At 35.1% G+C, this 19,263-nt stretch overlaps 1 protein-coding gene across 30 annotated transcripts in view; it reads right to left on the bottom strand.

Moving 5' to 3' along the window:
* The window catches only part of Eif4g3 (eukaryotic translation initiation factor 4 gamma 3), a 294,208-nt gene that overhangs the window by 137,766 nt on the left and 137,179 nt on the right, over positions 1–19,263 (bottom strand). For 18 of the 30 annotated variants that reach the window (XM_047526878.1, XM_047526927.1, XM_047526928.1 and 15 more), the window contains 3 exons: positions 15,135–15,230; positions 13,519–13,632; positions 9,989–10,021 (listed from right to left, as the gene is read on the bottom strand). In XM_047526878.1, coding sequence (XP_047382834.1) covers positions 9,989–10,021; positions 13,519–13,632; positions 15,135–15,230 — 243 coding nt within the window. The remainder of the gene's footprint in view (positions 1–9,988; positions 10,022–13,518; positions 13,633–15,134; positions 15,231–19,263) is intronic. The other 12 variants (XM_047526870.1, XM_047526894.1, XM_047526921.1 and 9 more) reach the window with 3 other exon arrangements.

Genomic DNA, 19,263 nt, shown 5'->3' with positions numbered 1-19,263 from the left:
GCCTCAGCAATAGTGAGATGCTAAGCAACTCAGTGAGACCCTGTCTCTAAATAAAACACAAAACAGGGCTGGGGATGTGGCTCAGAGGAAAGTCTTTCATCTGCTCAACTTATTGACTATTATAGACATCATGGACAGTGGATTAAAAAGATTTATACTATGAGATGCTTTTCCATCAAATCTAGGGGGCAGTTAAAACAAGAAGAATATCAGAAAGGTGATAATCTACTTTGGTTGTATTACCACCAAATTATGTTAAGGCACTCATATAACTGCCTGAAGAGACATGGTGCTATGGGATGGCAAGGGAGAGGAAGAAACTTACACATTCACTCAAATAGAGTAAGATAGATAGATATGGGCAAAATTTTCCCATAATTTTAACATTTAGGGAGGACTTTTCTTGCCACTATTCGCAAAGAATTTCTAATGAAATTCTTAAACTGAACAACCTAGGTTACATCTTATTCATGGGGGTTTCAGAGAAGTATAAAACTATTTTTTCAGGGATTTTGAAACAAAAAGTATTTCTAATGATACCCCTAATATTAACATACAGGTAAGCCAATAAAACACAAAATTTGTAGTTATATTTACATAAAATAATGTTTATACACTAATATTTCAGCTTTGAAGCTAAGTAGATATGTACATAGGCACTTTAAGTTACAACAGTGACACTTCATATGGTACTTACTATCTACCAGGCACCATCCCAAGCATTTTACATAAATATTAACATCCTCACAGCAAATCTAACAGGCAAGTAGTATTATTAACACCTATCAGATGTATGTGAAAATTGAGGGATACAGATATTAAATTATTGTCCATCTACAACTTAAAACAGTCAGGTTCCAGGTATGTACTGTTACCCCGCCACACACACACTTTCTAGAAGCTGGGAATAGAACCCAGGGACTGGTGCATGCAGGGGAAGTGCTCTGGCAGCAAGCTACACCCCAAGCCTCTGGGTCTGTACCTTTTTTTTTTTTTTTAAATACATTTTTTTAAGTTGTCAATGTACCTTTATTTAATTTATTTATTTATACATGGTGCTGAGGATGGAACCCCATGCCTCACACATGCTAGGCAAACGCTCTACCACTGAACTGCAACCCCAGCCCAAGGTCTGTAGTTTTAACTATTACACAAAGCTACCTTTCTCATGAACTTGAATGCCAACATATTTTAAACGAGCGTGGTCAATCTAAAGAAATCTTTTCTCTACCAATGACAAAGGGATGGGACCTTCACCCAATTATACTAAAGAGATGGCACATCCCTCAATCATAACTGACACCTGATACAATCATTTCTTCACAAAACTCATGTTTACTATTCATGAAAAGTAATTTTCTCCTATCTAGATGAGTCAAAGTCTCTATATCTTTTAAAGTAATTGAAACTTGTTCTTACATTTCTATATCCTTGGTATACCATTTTTACACATCTTTTTCTTTTTTTTTGTGGTGCTGCGGATTGAACCCAGAGCCTTGTGCTTGCAAGGCAAGCACTCTGCCAATTGAGCTATATCACCAGCTCACATCTTTTTCTTTTAACTATTTATTCCACGTTTTTTATTGGTGCATTACAGTTGCACATACTGATGGGATTTGTTACATATTTGCACATGCACCTAATACATAATATAAATTATATACAAATTATATACAATATAATTTGGCCAATATTACTTCCCGACACTTTCACCCTCCCTTCCCACACATGTCTATTTTTGCTCAGCTTCACTACATCCCATTTCCACAAGATTAGGTTTATCTGGAGCTTGCTATTTTCTCCTAAAAGTGAAGTTGAAAACACACATATCAGCAGAGATCTTAATATGTAAAGGTCTAGAAAAGCTGTATCAGCAGGAAATTCAAAGAAATAAAAAGAACTGGATTCTTATTTCTGTACCTCTTCCTAAATATTCAACAGCAAATAAAGACTACCTTTAGTAGTGGGACAAGAAATTCAGATTCTCAGATGGATGGGCATGGCAGTAAACCACAGGTCATTAAAAGGAACATACAGATGGGTTTTTCCAACTGCTTACAATTCTTCTGAATTCTTTTTCTTTTTGATGGAATGAAGAATCATTTTAAGAGTCAAACACTCCTGGGGCTGGGGTTGTGGTTCAGTGGCAGAACACTTGCCTAGCATGTGTGAGGCACTGGGTTTGATTCTCAGTACCACATATAAATAAATAAATAAAACAGAGATCCATCAACAACTAAAAAAATATTTTTAAAAACACTCCTGGAAGGCAAAGGCCATTTAGTCTAATCATCTACCTAAAGCTACCAAGTCCTTTACAACAGCAATGGGGTCATATCATAAAACTCAAGTCACTTGAATCACAGCTCCATTTCATACTTAAATGCAATACAGACGCTGCCAAGGTCTTTCTTTCAACTGGCTCCAGATTTTTCTGTCTGTATCATCCACCCACTCACTTGACGTCTAACCCTAAAATTACAATGAAGTTAAGTTTTTCTCCACAGGGGACACATCTCCAAGCCAGCTGAAGACTGTCACTGCTGTAGACTTTCATGCCGCTATTTTCTTCCTAAGTCGATCACCTTCTTTTCACGTAATACCTCCTCTGCCAAGAAGGAATTTGAGTTCCCTGACCAGTTTGCTCTATTCTCTTAATTTAGATCCATTCATCAAAGTCTCACTAAATAGACAACAAACATAATACTCAGATGAGGTCTGCCCAGAACACACCTGGCACTCACTCAAAAAGTATTTGCTAGACTGGAGCTGAAGCTCAGTAGTAAAGGACTTTTCTAGCATACCAGAGACTCTGAGTTCAATCCCTAACACCAAAAAGGGCAAGAGGAATGGCTAGGCGGGAATGGGCTAGGGGCGGGGAAGGGAAAATATCTGTTGCTGAACCAAAGGGCTATGTATTTCTCATAGTACTACCACACAATTCATTAAAGAAACCAAGAATCACAGCAACTCTTTTGTCAATTACATTTTGCTACTGACTAGTACTGAGTTAGAATAATATATATAATATATATATTTATATATAACTTGGCAATAAGCTACGCTCTTCACATTCTACTCTTAGTTTTGTTTTGAAGCTCATACAGAGTTTCTTGCTATTTGTTCCTTTGAAGCATTTATTTGGCAAATTTAACCCATCAGTTCATACTATACAGATTTTTTTAGATAACTGTATCATGCAATATCAAACTACAGGACCATCAGAACAGAGAACCATGCGCAAGAAAAGAATCATCTCCTAAACTTCAGTTCAAGTGCTTAAGTTCCTTGTCTTTTAATGCTTTACCATTATGCCAGGAGAATGGCAAAGGAGAACAACAATACTAATTTGATATACTACTGGGGGCAGATCCAAAGAGCTAGGACACACTTAAAACAGAGGCCAAAGGTGGAGTACTCATAATTGCTTACTTTCCCAGAAACATTCCAAAAGCCAGAGAGAAATGTTTCCTCTTAGACAATTCTTCTAGAGATGCAATAATATACCCCACTATCCAAAGCTTCCTGACCAATAACAATGGTATAAATGCTTTTAGAAGTTGCTAGTAATTATGATGCATCATTTTTCATGACTGCTCACTGAAAGAATCAAAAGACAAACACATTTCTAATTATATAGTCAGAAATTCTTTGAAAATCCTACTCATTTTCAGCAACTAGAAAAATCCCAATCACAATAGTTCTTTCCACATGGGGAGGGGGGATTCTGAGTACTTATTAATTTGCAAAGCAATAAAAATACCAAAACTATGCTTCCTGAAATCCTTATCTTTATGCAGAATACAAGTCCAGGTATTGGAAGGACAAGCAGTAGGATCTTCAATTATGATTTTTTTTTTGGTGAATTTATTTTCAAAGGCTAAAATGTTGTTGAATGACATGCTAAGATTCTCTGACAAATTATAAAGGGACAAGCAGTAAAAAGTCCACATAATGGGATATCACTCAGGTATTAACCTGATTCACAATTTATGATAAAAATTCAGCCTAAAGTTTTTCTGTATTTCCCTGTCTATATGTGGTCAATATTATATTTAGGTTTCATCAAGAATCAGAAGATGGAAGGCTGATAGTAGAGCTCTCCAATACAGTAGTCACTATCCATGTTTGATAAACTAAAATGAAACATTCAGTCCTTTATCTGCATTACCCACACTTCGAGTGACTCAATAAGCACATGTGGTCAATAGCTATAGTAGTAAACAGTGCAGATTCAGAACATTCCATCATCAAAGAAAGCTCTATTACGCAGTGCTGCCCTGGAGGATTCTGTCAGATGGAAAAAGAAAAACAAAAAAAACCTCCTAAGAATTTGATGAGGAAGAAGGGGTATTCAATCAGATCTTAAGAAAGAGTTTGGGAAGCGAGCATCCTAGTGGAGCGCATGTCATTCCTAGGTAAAACATGTTTGGGGAAAGGAAAAGGAAAGTTGACTCACTACTAAAGGAAACAGACCTAGCTCTGCTATGTGCCAGACCATGCACTTCAATCCCCAAACACCAACAAAAAATAGGGGCTGTTTCATTTTATATTACATCATTTATATCACTTAAGAGCATATTGTACCCATTTTGCAATTCAACAGCATTGACGCATGAGGTTAACTGTTTTGCTGACTCCCAACAGGCACGGTTCTCCACTCTTCATGCTCCCCACTCTACAACTCCATGTGAACAAGACCCCAGATACAAGTGTTTACCACCATCCTTCATAAAGCTCCGAGTTCTGGTCACAAGACGGTTTAGGTATGTGATCTGTCGTCCTATTCACATCTACTAAACTCTGAAATGCCAGGTCTGGTCCCCAGAGGCAAGTCACAAGCCTTCAATTATTTCACTTTCAAAAATCAATGAGACTACCTAAAGCAATACAAATTTATCTCAACCTAGGAATATAATAGTACCATTTTCAGTACAGAAATCTTTAGGGATTGTAATGAAAAAATATAATCATAAGTTATTCTTGGGGAGGGGGGAGGTTTCTGTTTCTCAAAACAAACTACAACAGGAAGAAAACGCAGTTTCAATACTTGTCACCAAGTAATGTATTTCTTGCTGGCACATCCTATCAAGATTTATGAATTTTGTTGTTTGTTTATGCTAAAATTTAACTGCTAGGACTATGGCATATTATTCAGCATTTCTGAACACTGCAAGGTGCAAAATTATTTGATTCCATGAACATTACCAATTCCCTGGTCTTTCTCATAATGAAAACAGGACTTAGTCGTGGTATATAACCAACACCAGATCTCTATTGTGAAACCTAAAAGTAAAATAAGGATAAGAACGTAGTAACTTTAAAACCACAACCACACAAATTTCAATGACCAAACACTCGAAATAAATAACACAAGTCAGAATCTAAATCATACCAGTGGCATGTTTTAATTCTGAATGAATTTTCAGTTCTTTCAGTCTCTAACTACCTTGTGATTTTCAAATATCAGTGTAAAAAAGTAAACATACTTTTAAAAGTTAAGAGTGCTTTACAGATTAAATGACTCAACACTTTTTTTTTTTCTTTGAAGAAAACTACAATTCCAAAAGTTCTTCGGGAAATAAAATGCAAACGACAACAACAAAAAAAAAAACCCAGAAAATATTTAATAATTTAAAGTATCTCTGCAAAAGTCCAAAACTGATGGTATCAGGAAAAAATGATGGACATAATACTAAATAGAGTATGATATTCCTGATTTGCAGGGAAGCAAAAAGAACTACAGACTGGGTGTGGTGGTGCACACCTATAATCCCAGCAACTCAGGAGGCTGAGGCAGAAGGATCACAAGTTCAAGTTCGCCTCAGCAACTCTGTGTGACCCTATCTCAAAATGAAAAATAAAAAGGGTTAGGAATGTGGCTCATTGGTTGAGTGTTCCTAGGTTCAATTCCTGGTGGGGGGGGATAAAAAAAGAAACATTGTATAGTAGTTTCTTGGCTCTATTAAGAAAAGTGTGATCATTTAAAATCTTATAATTTGTTTCACTTCAGGTGACTTCATATTACATAGAAAAAACACATAAAGGTTCTAGATTACTAGAAATGGTGTGCTTTCAAATCAATTACTTTTAAATAGTCAACCTGAATAAGTTAATATTTTTTCTTTGCAATGATTATAGAATAAATTATTACTAAGCATCTACAAAAAGTTTTATTATCTTTGCCTTTGGACTTTACAAATAACAATCATAAGAAAATCATCCAAAATCAAGTTCTTTTTCTTAAAAAATAAGATCAAAATATAAAAAGATGTAAGTGATCACAAGGTAGCCACTGATAAAAAAGAAATGAGAAATCTATTCAATACTTTAAATGATAATTCCAATTCTTGATTTAATTCTATCAGGTCAAAGCAAAAAGACATTAGCGGAAAAACCATTTATGACTGCAATTCTTCTTGAAGTTTTAAATTATAATAAACCCAAAGTACCCCAGGATATAGATGTTGTACTTTTAAAAGTGTGCTTCTTACTGCATAGTTTTCATTATGCAAGTCTGTGTGTCCTGCTTTGTATTACAAGCACCTCTTTCCAGGTGAACTCTCAAGGCTTAGATCTCCACCTGACTTCAGATGAGAGGAAAAGATCCCCTGACATATGGATTCAGTCAGTGATTCTAAAATGGAAAATGGTATCACCTCCATGAAGGGGACATGCAAATAGATGGAGGCTTTCTTTGTCAATGGAGAATTGACTGGCATTTAGAAATCAAAGGTTGCTACTGAACTGCAATGTACAGAGCATGACTGGTTATCCCACCCAAAATGTCAATCTATACTTATTTCATCATAAACCAAACTGGACCACACTTTCAATGCACTCAGGACAATAAACTCTTCCTAACAGCTTACTCTGTACTACATACAACAGTAGTTCAGATACCTCCTGGGAGGCAGTGTGTCACTTCATCCCCTTTCTCTCTTCCCTAGTTCTTCAAGATAACTACTGTTAAAGCCAAGGGTACAGACTTCCTTACTCTGTGGTATAATGAAAAAATTTAAATTGGTATTTAGAAAAGGACAATGCCAGAGAAAAAGCTGCCAGCTACCTAAATTTTTCATATTCAAAAATAATGCTCTGGATTTATGCCACATCTCAGGATCTCACCCCCAAAAACTGTCAGAAAGTAATTATTTTTTCTGCTAATGAATAAATAATAAATACAATATGCATATATACTTCTATTTTTAATAATCAAAACAAACTGTAATTTCCTAAGCATCATCCTATAACTAAAGACCAACCTGCCAACACTTTCCTGAGTCATATTACACGTGAAAAATCTTTTCCCCACAAAGATTTCCGAAAGTTCTCCTGGATTGTTGGAATAAAGGAAAGAGAAACTGTTATCACATGCCTTTAATACTCAGAAGAAAGTTTAGAAAACAGAATTTCTCAGAGTCAACTATTTATAAATGCTTACAACATCCTGATTTAAGGACCACTGCTACTGAACACAAATAGAGAAACAGTAGGCCTCTAAGTTTCTACACATTCAATAAGAACTTAAAAACTGATAAACAATCTTTAAGAAACTGACTACTCTTATAAGAAGACGGGCCCAGGTTATTTTGTAATATGATTCTGGTTTCAAAATCTACCCAGCATTCCAACAATCTACTGCAGAAAATCCACAGAAAGAAATGGGGCCAAGGGTAATGTTGATTCCTTCTACTCATGCTTTGCCTTAAGATGTCTGAAATTATTTTTGAGAGAAACTAAAGTACAAAAAGCAAACACAGAAACAAAGACACTAAACAGTGCCTTACATCAAGAAGCTTGGAAAATTTTTCTAATTCCTTCTTGCCACTTAATGCACAAATTAAATGTTTCTTTCACTCTGGTTCTTGAATGCACATCTCCCTGGTTTCTCTTTTAGGAGAATTTGGCTTGAGAAGGGATTAAATTTCAACCTTGCCTCTATAGCCTGGCCTAAATTTCATTAAAAATTATAATTCCAGCTTTTTATCTAAGGGACTATCTTTTTCAGTAGTAGTAGTAATAGCAGTAGTAGTAGTAGTAATCGTATGTCCTGGAGTCTCCCTCCCCTAATCATTTTACTTGGATTATCTCAGTGATTCTTTATATAAATCTTGAGATGGTTTTACTATCTCCATTTTACCAATGACAAAACTGAAGCTGTGCACAGTAAATAACTTATGTGGGAACACTCAGATAATAATGAGGAGTCATCAGGAAGCTGAGGTAAGAGGATCTCAAGTTCAAGGCCAACTTAGCAACATAGTGAGACCCTGTCTCAAAATAAAAATAAAGAAGAGATGGGGATAAGGCTGCACCCCTGAGATCAATCCATGGTACCACTGAGTCACATCTCCAGCCCTTTTTTAAAAAATTTGAGACAGAGTCTTGCTAAGTTGCTTAGGGCCTTCCTACATTTCTGAGGCTGGCTTTGAATTTAATACCCTCTTGCCTCAACTTTCTGAGTTGCTGGGATTACAGGTGAAAACCACCATGCCTGGATCAAAATCAAACTCTTAAAGCACTTTACAATACTATCTTTTTTTTTAAAAAAAATATATTTTTAGTTATAGATGGACATAATATCTTTATTTATTTTTATGTGGTGCTGAGGATTGAACCCAGTGCCTCACACGTGCTTAAACAAGTACTCTACCAATGAGCTACAACCTCAGCCCATGATATAATCTTTTAAGGCTAAAAACTACCTGTTTCATTTCTTTATGAAATCCAAATAGCCATCCATTTCATTTTAAGTTAGTTTTTCCTGTAAAGAACTTTTAACACCTCAGAATGTGGAAGGTCACAAGTTAGTTTTCCTGTAAAGAACTTTTAACACCTCAGAATGTGGAAGGTCATTGTGTTATCCAAACTGGAAGGACTACATTTTAAGAAATATATCCTTGTACTGAAAGTCTTCAATTAAATAATATCCATTTAGTCAGTAATAGAAGTTCTAAATATGATACCACTAGTAAATACTGGTAATATCTCCCTTATATTTTTCTGACAGTACTATGTTGCATAAAAACAATTACTAAAACCAGTTATCACTTATTGACTGCTTACTTTGTATAAGATACTTTACATACATAATCTCTAACAGAGGAATTATTCCTGTTTTTTTTCATATTTTACAGATGAGGAAACTAAGGCTCAGAAAAAAACTTGCTTAAACACTGGTTACACAGTAGAGCTGGTAATACAAACCCAGATCTATCAGAGTCTAAACCTAGGCTTCTTCCAGGACACCAGGAAAAGAAGTTTCAGAACACTCCATAGAGGAGGAGGAAGGTATGCATGAGAGTATTTGTTTCTCCCATACTGCCAACTTTTACTCAATTCCTGATAAAAAACATAGTATTGGCATGCACATTTTTGAAATTTTAATTCCTATAATAAATTCACTTAAAAAGACCAGCAGGCTAAAAATATTAAAATAAAGTATGTATTTTCTATATACACTAAGAATAAAGATAATTTCACACAGCAAATGAATGTATGTTGTTGTTAATCAATGTCATTAAATCTAAGTTAGTAATTATATTAATAGTGGTTTTAGAAATACTAATGCTATTTAATACACATCAAAACAAGTTACATCAGAATGTTAACAGAAAACCCTTAGAATGTTGCCTGCTCCATTCAGTTAAATTTAAATAATATAGAGATCAACAAAGTTTGTGAAGTCTTAATATATCTAAATTTTTCAAGGTTGTCTAAATTCAAATCAATCTTTTTTGGAAAGAAAAAAAGATTAGAGTATTTTAAAAATTTGCTGTTGAACAGAAGCAAAAGGGTGTGTTAATAACAAAATGCAGTGGAATTAGTAAAGGACAATAAGAAGTGAACTGTATCAGATAGAAACTACTCCTGAAAAGAGTAATTTGGGGGGGGCTCCATGGGTGGCAGCATTCTAAGAGTCAGCAGCTACTGAAGCTCCCGCCTATTAGTTAAGGGTGATAGTGAAGGGGCGAGGGTACAGTACCTGATGATGGGCAGGTCGAGGCCCCGCTGCAAACTGAGAAAAGGAGGGAAAACAAACACAAAAGGAAAGGCACAAAGAGTCAGAAACACCACAACAAAAACCAAAATGTCACACAATATGCCAAAAGAAAAAAACCCACAAGGAAAAAAAAAAAAAAAAAAAAAAAACAACAACACAGAACAGTCAAAGCTTTGCTGCAGGACAGTGACAGACAGGTACTAAGATTCAACAGGTTAACAATACTACCAAGATAGTTTGTCATTTATCAGCTGGGAGAAAAACAGCTAAGCTGTTAGGTACCTAGAGTGCTTTCTGATAGAAATACTTCAAATAAGCAAACAAATAAAGCCTAAAATCAGGCAGATGAAAGTTTGAGACACTAAGTGATTATATTAAGACAAACATGAAACTCAGTATGCTGTATGTAACTGATACAGCCAGATGACATGAGAAATGCTTTTATATTACAAGAAATAGCCAGGAGATCATTATAATGCCTGGCGGGAAATAAAGACTGTAACAGGACTGCTAGCAAATTTTCTTAAGGTAAATAAGAAATCTTATACATGAATTTGAAGTTTCTATATTTTCCTTTTATTTCTTGAAGTTAAAGCATAAAGTTTTATGAAAAAAATACATTTTTTAAAATGTAATTAACTAGTAAAGGTTAATACCAGGCATGTCAAAGCACATCAGTCTCTTACATGACTAATCAAAATGATACTATTTAGAGGCTTGAGAAAGGAAAAAAAAAAAAAGAATTAAAAAAGTCAAATCTTTCACTCTTATCTGTTGTCAACAGCAAACACTATATATATGTACCTGCTGCTATTTGCTATGAGAATAAAAGGAAAAGGAAACCTAACTCCTCAGCTAAATCATACAGTGCTTCAAGTGCATAATATATATTCCAAAGTTTCCTTTAACTGAGAATGGAAGAAAAGCTTTCTCATTCATGAAAATTTCTATTGCCAAAACTCTAAGATCAAACAATTCATCAGAGCAAAATTTGGTTTCTATTGTTTTAACTAAAAAGGACAGGAAAAACACTGGGGCATGTACAGTTGTATACTATACATAGTACTAACACATTAGGTATGGTGATGTTAAATCCCTTCTTTAATAACGAAGGTATTAAGAAAGCAGTTTTGAGCATAAACTACACAGGGTTTTTATTTAATATATTTAAGGAGCTAAAATATATCTCTTCAGTTGTTTTACTTCCTATAAAGAACATTCCATGAATTTGTTATTATAGATGAATCGGACTGAAGATTAAGAAATAATCCTTCATGCTCAGAATTGAAATTATGTGCAACAGAATCTTGCAAAAGATTCAGAATTGTTTTCCCAACTACCACTGTGTCACACAAAAAAAGGTCAACAAATTGCACTGGACCACATTGCCAAAATGTCAGATGATGCTGAAGACAATTCTGTCAAGAATTTGCCTTAAAAGCTAAAGTATCAACTATTTTTTTTTAAGTAATAAAAGGTTTCTTAAATGACTTATGGCTTAGGGGGTGTATCAGGTGGGTCATAAAAATTGGCTAATCACTGTATTACAGTTTTTCAGAATAATGATCAGCAGCAGTTATGGTTACTGGGGAAAATGCCCTCTTCAAAGAAATTGATGCCTTTTACTTTTAGTTTTCCAATTATGAGAAGAAAACAGATCATATCTCTACTATGGACATTAAATTTCAAGACTAAGCAATACCCATGTGATATAAAAGGAGGGGGTGGAAGCAAGATGTTTCTTCACCAGAGTGTTTTGAAGAAAATGGGAGAGAAGGGTCATGTTAAAAAAGTAACCTGAGTACAGCAGTACCTGTCTTTTCACTGTTCCACAGAAAGGTCCCATTTCCAAAGCTCTAATATAAAAGTTGAAACTTTATATATTTGGAATGTTCCAGTCAATAGAGAACTTTCTATGCAGAGAACTACCTTATAAAATTACACACACACACACACACACACACACACACACATATATATATTTAAAAAAAAAAAAAGAAAGAAAGAAAACCACAACTTAAGGTAGTGGGAACGTACCCTGGGAAAGTACCCTAGTCTATTTTGCACTAGTCACCATTGGCTATTGAGTTTTTTATTTGAAATGACAATAGTCTCAATGCTGAGGGTAGCTGTAAGCAACAGAACAAACTGTAGTCGCTGCTGGCTCTTATTAAAAAGAGAACATTTCTTTTTTTTTTTTTTTTCCTTTTCTTTTTTAAAGAGGGGTCTTTAAGATGGTGAGGACAGTAGATATAAAGGAAAGCAGCCTTATGTGAACTTGGAATCAATGTTAATGCCACCCACCCATCCACTCACTCACCCTTCTGAGCACAGTTGGTTTACCCAATGTAACATTGATGTAACTTTGGTGCTTGGCAACACAAGATATAAAAATAACCAATGGTTACAGGTTATTGCAAAAGCCAAACTGTTCCCTCTCTCCCAATTAAGATATCAATAGCTTCACTATTTTTAACAAGCTGTTTAAAAACAAACTGCTTTAAGAGTTCCAGAACAACAAGAAAATGGAACAGATAGGTAGCTTATTAGTATTTTTGTTATTTTTAATAAGATGTCCCACATTATGAACTTAACTAAGATACTAAGTATCAAATAGAAGTACAGAAACGAAGATAACCTGACAGAGAAAGTGAGGCCATTTGAAGCCAGCTGGATTGGAAAGGCAGCTGTCCAGAGAAGAACAGAAAAGCCTAAACTGTAATTGCCAATGGCCTATTAATGCAGAAATAGAATGGAGTAAGCCTCAGCTGCTCACAAAGCCACGGGAAGTACCCTTCCTTAGTGCAACACCTTACCTCTCCTCTCTCCTTACCAGTTGGGACAGCTGTGAGATGAATGAGACTAGACTATGGCAACTTGGGATGTAAAACAGAAAATGCAGTACTGCCAAATTTCATACCCCAACTTCACCCTCCCAGCACCAACATAAACAAAATAAAGAATATCAAACCCAAAACAATAAGCAAGAATAGTTCAGGTCCTGCTAGTCTTGCACTTGTTTTGGGGTAGGTAATGGAATGTTATATGTGTGGTTTTTAGTAATGGGGTGGTAATGGTCACTAGCAGAGCAGATGGCAAAAAACTGCATAAAGGATAGTCTCTGAAGTTTATGACCACAGAAAAATGGCTGACAACTATAGGTAATTTCCCCCTTGATATTCAATTATCAAATGGAACGGAGGGGAAAAGAAGCCTTGAAATTTATCTTTTAAATTCAAATTTATCTGAAAGGAATGTCCCACTTCAAGTTCAAAATAAAGAAAACTCTAAACCCCAAATTATTCCTAGCTAATTCCCAATAGAGAAGACCCACCCAATTTGTTATTCTTTTCCCCACTATGCCTGGCAAAAACTGCCATGCTAGGTTAGACTTTCAGAGAGGAAGCAATCAATGCATTTGTGTTCATCAGCCAGTAAGTGGATGTGGTCAAAAATTATGAGTGCCAGAGGCACCACTGCCTGCAAGAAGTACAGTTTGTTATATTGCTTACAATGCAGTATTTTATCCAGCCTCTTCCAGCCAAGGACCTGTAAACGGGAGTCTGTTCCAAAACCTTCCTCCTCTTCCAGTTGTCTGTGCAATGTATTGGCACTGTTCTGCTGGGCTGTCAAAAAAACTGGTTTAGAGATGCAGCTCTTCAGTCAGGTTTTGCGCCAATTCTAACCATGTAAATTTAATTCTTTTATTTTCCAATAATTAGAAAAAGGGGGAAGGGTAAGAGGTCCATAGAACTCTTTGTAATCAGAGCTTACCATAATGTTCCATGCTTAATGATTAAAACCAGGGCCTATCTAAATTGATTTGATGAGACCTCAGGCCCACTCCAAACAGTCAAAAGTGTCCACATCCCCAAACCACTCTCAGAACAAAACTTGCACCAGACATCATGTTGACCGTTTCAGCAAAAAAAGAAAAAAAGAAAAAAAAAAGAGAGAGAGAGGAGAGAGAGAGGGGAGGGAGGGGGAGAGAGAGAGAGAGAGAGAGAGAGAGAGGAGAGAGAGAGAGAGAGAGGGAGAGACGAGCAAACAGGCAACAAGGACAAAAGTCCCACCTCTTTAGAATGGTTCCTCCACCCAGTGGGGAGAACCAGAATCTAAGAATAGGTATTGGAAAAGAGGGCCACAGGGAAAAGACAGGAAGAGGGTTAAGAAAGAGATTACATTTTGGTGCAGTCTATGCTATCCTAGTTCTTTGACTAAGTCTTTGGTACATTTCAACAATTTGAAATTCATGCATAAAACCAAATGAACAGGAGCTAATGCAATGAAGTATTCCTGTATTCCAGGCAAAAAAAGCAGAGGTGGGGAACAAAAAGAAGATTCCTGTATTCAGAAGAATACACAGAGCTGAGGTACAAAGAGGGATGTGAGATACAATGAGAGCTGTTACAGAAACACCTTCTAGCCAAAGCTCATCATGCAGGGCAGGAAACCATGTTCTAAGGAATGGACAGCTGAAGCCACTGTATACTTTTGTGAGACAGAAGGATGAACCTTGAGTAAATTCTCAATCTTTGCAATACTTGTTGCAATTCAGGTGAAGGATGAACAAAGAGGATGATAGCATTTGCATCTGTATGACAATTTATTTACTATTTGAAGAAATGAATACACCCCTGGTATATGTCATGCACATGTCCACACTGTAAAATGATTAGAACTGATCCAGTGACAATGAGTCAGAAGTTGTATTTCCCAAACCACTAAAATTTAAGTGTACTTAGTAAAATTCAGTTTACCTTTAAACATTATTTTACATTTACTCTTCTGAATTTTGAACAGTACAACTCACACATTAACAGCTGAAATGAAGTAAACTTGAATGCAACCAGACTTTAAAGAATCATCACAAACAAGCAATAAAAAGGTAAAAAAGCTCCACCTCTTCTTTTGTCAATAAATTCAAATTATTCCTATACATAAGGTCTGAAAATGCAATACTAACCAATAACACTAATCATCATCATCATCATCATCATAATAATAATAAATCATCAATGGAACAATGTCCAAAATCTGGTAAAAATATTTGCCAAAAGAACCCAAGCTACTACACATACAAATTGAGGTGGAAAATATTATGCAGCACAAGCTTTTGTTTACTTACCGGAGAACGGGTTTGAGGCTGTGAATTCATTGTCTGAGGGGCTTGAGGGTATACCAACGTGGTTGGACCTGCATTCTGTCCAGAGGGATAAGGGGTCTGTCAAAGAACAGCAAGAACAATATCATATTTTGAAAACATACGGTACAGAATCTCAAATTCAAGATTGTAAAAAAAGTTAATGAAAATGGTTATTAATGTGGTTTACAATTTTATATTTTAAATCTTATCTTTATACAATATGGAACAACTAAGGATCAGTGCGGCATTTTTTACAAATTACTATAAATCTCCTGATAAGAAATCTACAGCAACCCAAAGACTAGGCACAATTATTTGAAACTCTGAGTGGAAAGAAAACCCACCGTAAGTTCATCAGTTTCTGAAATGGAAAGCCCAAGCCACAGACAAAAATCCAAGTCAACTGTGGTAACTTGTTACCATTGTGGTATGCTTTCCAAATTATCTATAAACAAAGGTATCCCTCATGGAAGACATCTCATAACCACAACTAGCAGCTCACACAGTTGACTGTTTTGTAATTGCTGTTCTCTTGCAAAGGCTTATACCTTAATCCTTCTACATGATCCCATAAAAACCAAAGGGTAAGAACTTTATAAGAGGCTAGATTAAGTGCTAATACCCACATTAATTTATATAGGTTTTTCTGAAAACAAGAATATAAGCTTTGGTTATGAATCCATGCTAAATGTTACAGGCTGAAAACTGAGAATGAATTAAAAAAAAAAAAAAAAAACTTGTAACAAGTTTAAAGTAAAATGCTACCAAGCTCATGGAACACAGAATCAGAAGACTTCAATTCAGATCATACTTACGGCTACTTAACACTGACTGGTATGAAGTTTTTCCCTATGAATGCAAAAAGAAACACCACCTGAACTCACTAAAGTAGTTGCTAATATTAAATCTGTTCACAAACTGGAAAACATGGCAGTATCTTGTGTATTAAATACTTCCTAATTGGATCAAATATGAATCAAAAGATTATTAAGTTTCGTTTCTCACCAAAGATTGTTTTTTAGTATGTGTCATGGTCAAATGCTGAAAATCTTGACTATTCATCTTAGGGGGAAATGTGGTATATGAAAGATTTTTTAAAAATCAATTCTGGCCAGATTTAGATCACAAAAGTATTTCTTCAAATTCTACAACAGCATTTGGATATAATTTTAAAATACATTAATTTCATTCTTCACTAAATTAAAGGAAATCATCAAATGTCCAGAAACTCATTTCTTTGTGATGAGTCCCCTAGATCTTAGGATATCTAGATACTTTCTTAAGATTTAATTGCTATTTGAAGTATAAGCTTCTAGCTATCAAGATACAATAATGCTGAAATATACAACTTATGAAAATAGAAATGCTATTTCTTTCTATACTTCAAAAGTAAAATGAACACTTTGCTCTCTCATAGAGACCAAAAGAAAAGTAACCCAATGTTTTTCATAGAACATGCTGAAGACATGCATGATGATCATATTTGACCTCATTAAAATTTGAGTAGTATCTTCAACACTGGAACAAAAAAATGCAACAGAGAACCAACTGGAAAAAGGAGTACATGAATTAACATCCAGATACAAACTTCCTTTTTTCAGTAACAACACTCTTCTTGACCATGTGGCTGGTGCCCTGTCAAGATTGTTCCCAATGTGCCTTCTTTAGACTGCATCACTGCTCCCCAAATGATTATTACTAATGCAAAGTATTGTATTTTACTGTAGCTTGGGCATTCTATTCTAAAAAGACATTAAAAAAAAAAATCCTAAAACCCCAAATACATCTTATGTTATATTCCCATTGCATATATGCCAAGGTCTGGCTTAAACTCTGCACACAATTGCATCTAAATATAAAGTATCATGTCTAATACAGCCATACATAAAAAAGTCATTGACAATATTGGGGTGTTTAACACTGGCATCTCATAAACAAATTTTGCCTACAGCTTACTCAGTTCTCCCTCTGACCAGTTGTCCTTTTTTTTTTTTTTTTTATTGTAAACAAATAGGTTACATGTTGTTTCTCTATTTGTACATGGCGTAAAGGCATACCATTTGTGTCAGTTGTCCATTCTTATGGCTGCCTTTAGAAATTTCTTAGGACTGTTTATGATCTGTATCTATTGTTGCTACAAACAGTGCAATTGGTAAAAGATGCCTCTATATCTTTTAACTCTCCTTTGTATTTAATGACATGATTAATCAAGGTCACTGATAAACTTATTCTAGAATAATTTCCTTAATTTATTAGTATGCCTTGTTGAAAAATAACGTAAAAGCCAGACACAGTGACGCACATCTATAATCCCAGCAATGCAGGTGACTGAGGGAAGGAGGAGAATCCTAAGTTTGAGGCCAGCCTGGGGAACTTAGTAAGACATGTATCAAAATAAAAAACAGAAAGGGCAGGGATGCAGATCAGTGGTAGAGCACCTTGGAGTTCAATTCCCAGTACACGGAGGGGATACAACAGTAAAAACAAGAACTAGCCAGCATATAAACTGACAAATTATTAAAAAAAAAAAAATACCAGGGAAGACAAGCAAATCACAACAGTCCTTATGAAACAGTTCTCATGCAAGGTAAGAACTTAATGACCTTAAAGTTTATAATAGCTTTTTAAAAAACATTCCTTTGGACAAGTTAACCAAAACAAGAAATTTGAGGGAGAATTCCACTGTAAGAATGAGCAAACAGCACTACATATTAATTATAAAGAGTTCAAAATATAGATAAGTAAAAAAACAAACATTCGATTTTCACAGTATAAGACAATAGATTAAAACCTATAAAAAATCAATGGAATAGAAAACATAGCTTACTATGACTCAGGCACTTTTCAAAGTTCTTTAAATATAATTTAAAAATGAAACATCATTTCTCTTCATTTTAAGGCTCTTTTTTTGTTTGGGATGGAACCCAGGGCCTCACACATACTAGGAAGGTACACTACCGCTTAGATACATCTCTAGACCCTTTTTAGGACTGATTGTTGCTGAGGGTCTCACTCAATTGCCAAGGCTGGCCTTGAACTTGTGCTCCTCCTGCCTCAACCTCACAAGCTGCTGGAATTACAGGTGTGTGCAACTGCATCCAGCTTGCTTTAAGACTCTTTCTTTAAATAAATCCTGCCATAAAGACTAAATTCAATAGTGGACATGTGTGTGAATATGCCCAAATCTGACTGAAAAATTAAGCTGCCAGCTTTTCAAAGAACCATTATGTAACAGTTACTCAATTTTAATTCCTTTTTCTAGGAATTCCTTTTTCTAGGAACTCATTCTATGGAAACTTCACAATGTGCCCTCCTAAAAAAGCAGAAACATTCTAAATTGCCATATACAGGACAGGTGAAATTAGGCTTTGCCCAAATGATGAGAGAATACAGTGCAATCTTAAGAGAACAAAGTAAATCCATTCATATTAGCATGAGAAGATGTCTATTATATTATTACATTGACAAAAGCAAATTGTATAATCCTTAAATAAAAAAGGACCATGTGTTTCTTTAAAAAAAAAAAATGTACTTATAACACACACAAAAACATTTAAAGATATAATGTCTAAGGAAAATCTGTGACAAACTTTTAACGAACTGCATGGCTACCTGAGAAGAATGGAAGGTTCATAGTGGGATATAGGATACAACTTGTAAGTTTTGTTCTATGTACTTTTGTATTATGTGTTTCTCCTTTCCTAAGAATCAAAAGAAGTGATCATTTTTATAATGAAGATTATCCTTGTCCTTCACATATTACTACAATGCAAAGAAAACCCCAAAACTAGGAGATCTGGTGTTTTGCTAAGTTCTACATGATTTTTTAATACAACGAAAAAGTCATCTCATAAATCACAATGAAATAAACAGTATTTACTGAAATCTAACATAAAGAACACACTATACTGTGGGTTTTGAACATAAGGGAGGCCTGAGATATGATTGTTTCAGTTTTTTACTTTTCTGAGAAGGTTATCAATAAAGAGATGGATATAGATATAAGAAGTATTTACCCAGTGAGAGAAGGTAGTCCTTGCAGTCATTAAAAAAGAAACAAAAATAATTTAATGGTGGGCTGGGGTTAGAGTTCAGTGGTAGAGCGTTTGCC

Source organism: Sciurus carolinensis, chromosome 1 (assembly GCF_902686445.1).
Source record: "Sciurus carolinensis chromosome 1, mSciCar1.2, whole genome shotgun sequence".
Lineage (NCBI taxonomy): Eukaryota > Metazoa > Chordata > Mammalia > Rodentia > Sciuridae > Sciurus > Sciurus carolinensis.
This window is presented reverse-complemented; position numbering and strand designations above follow the sequence as displayed.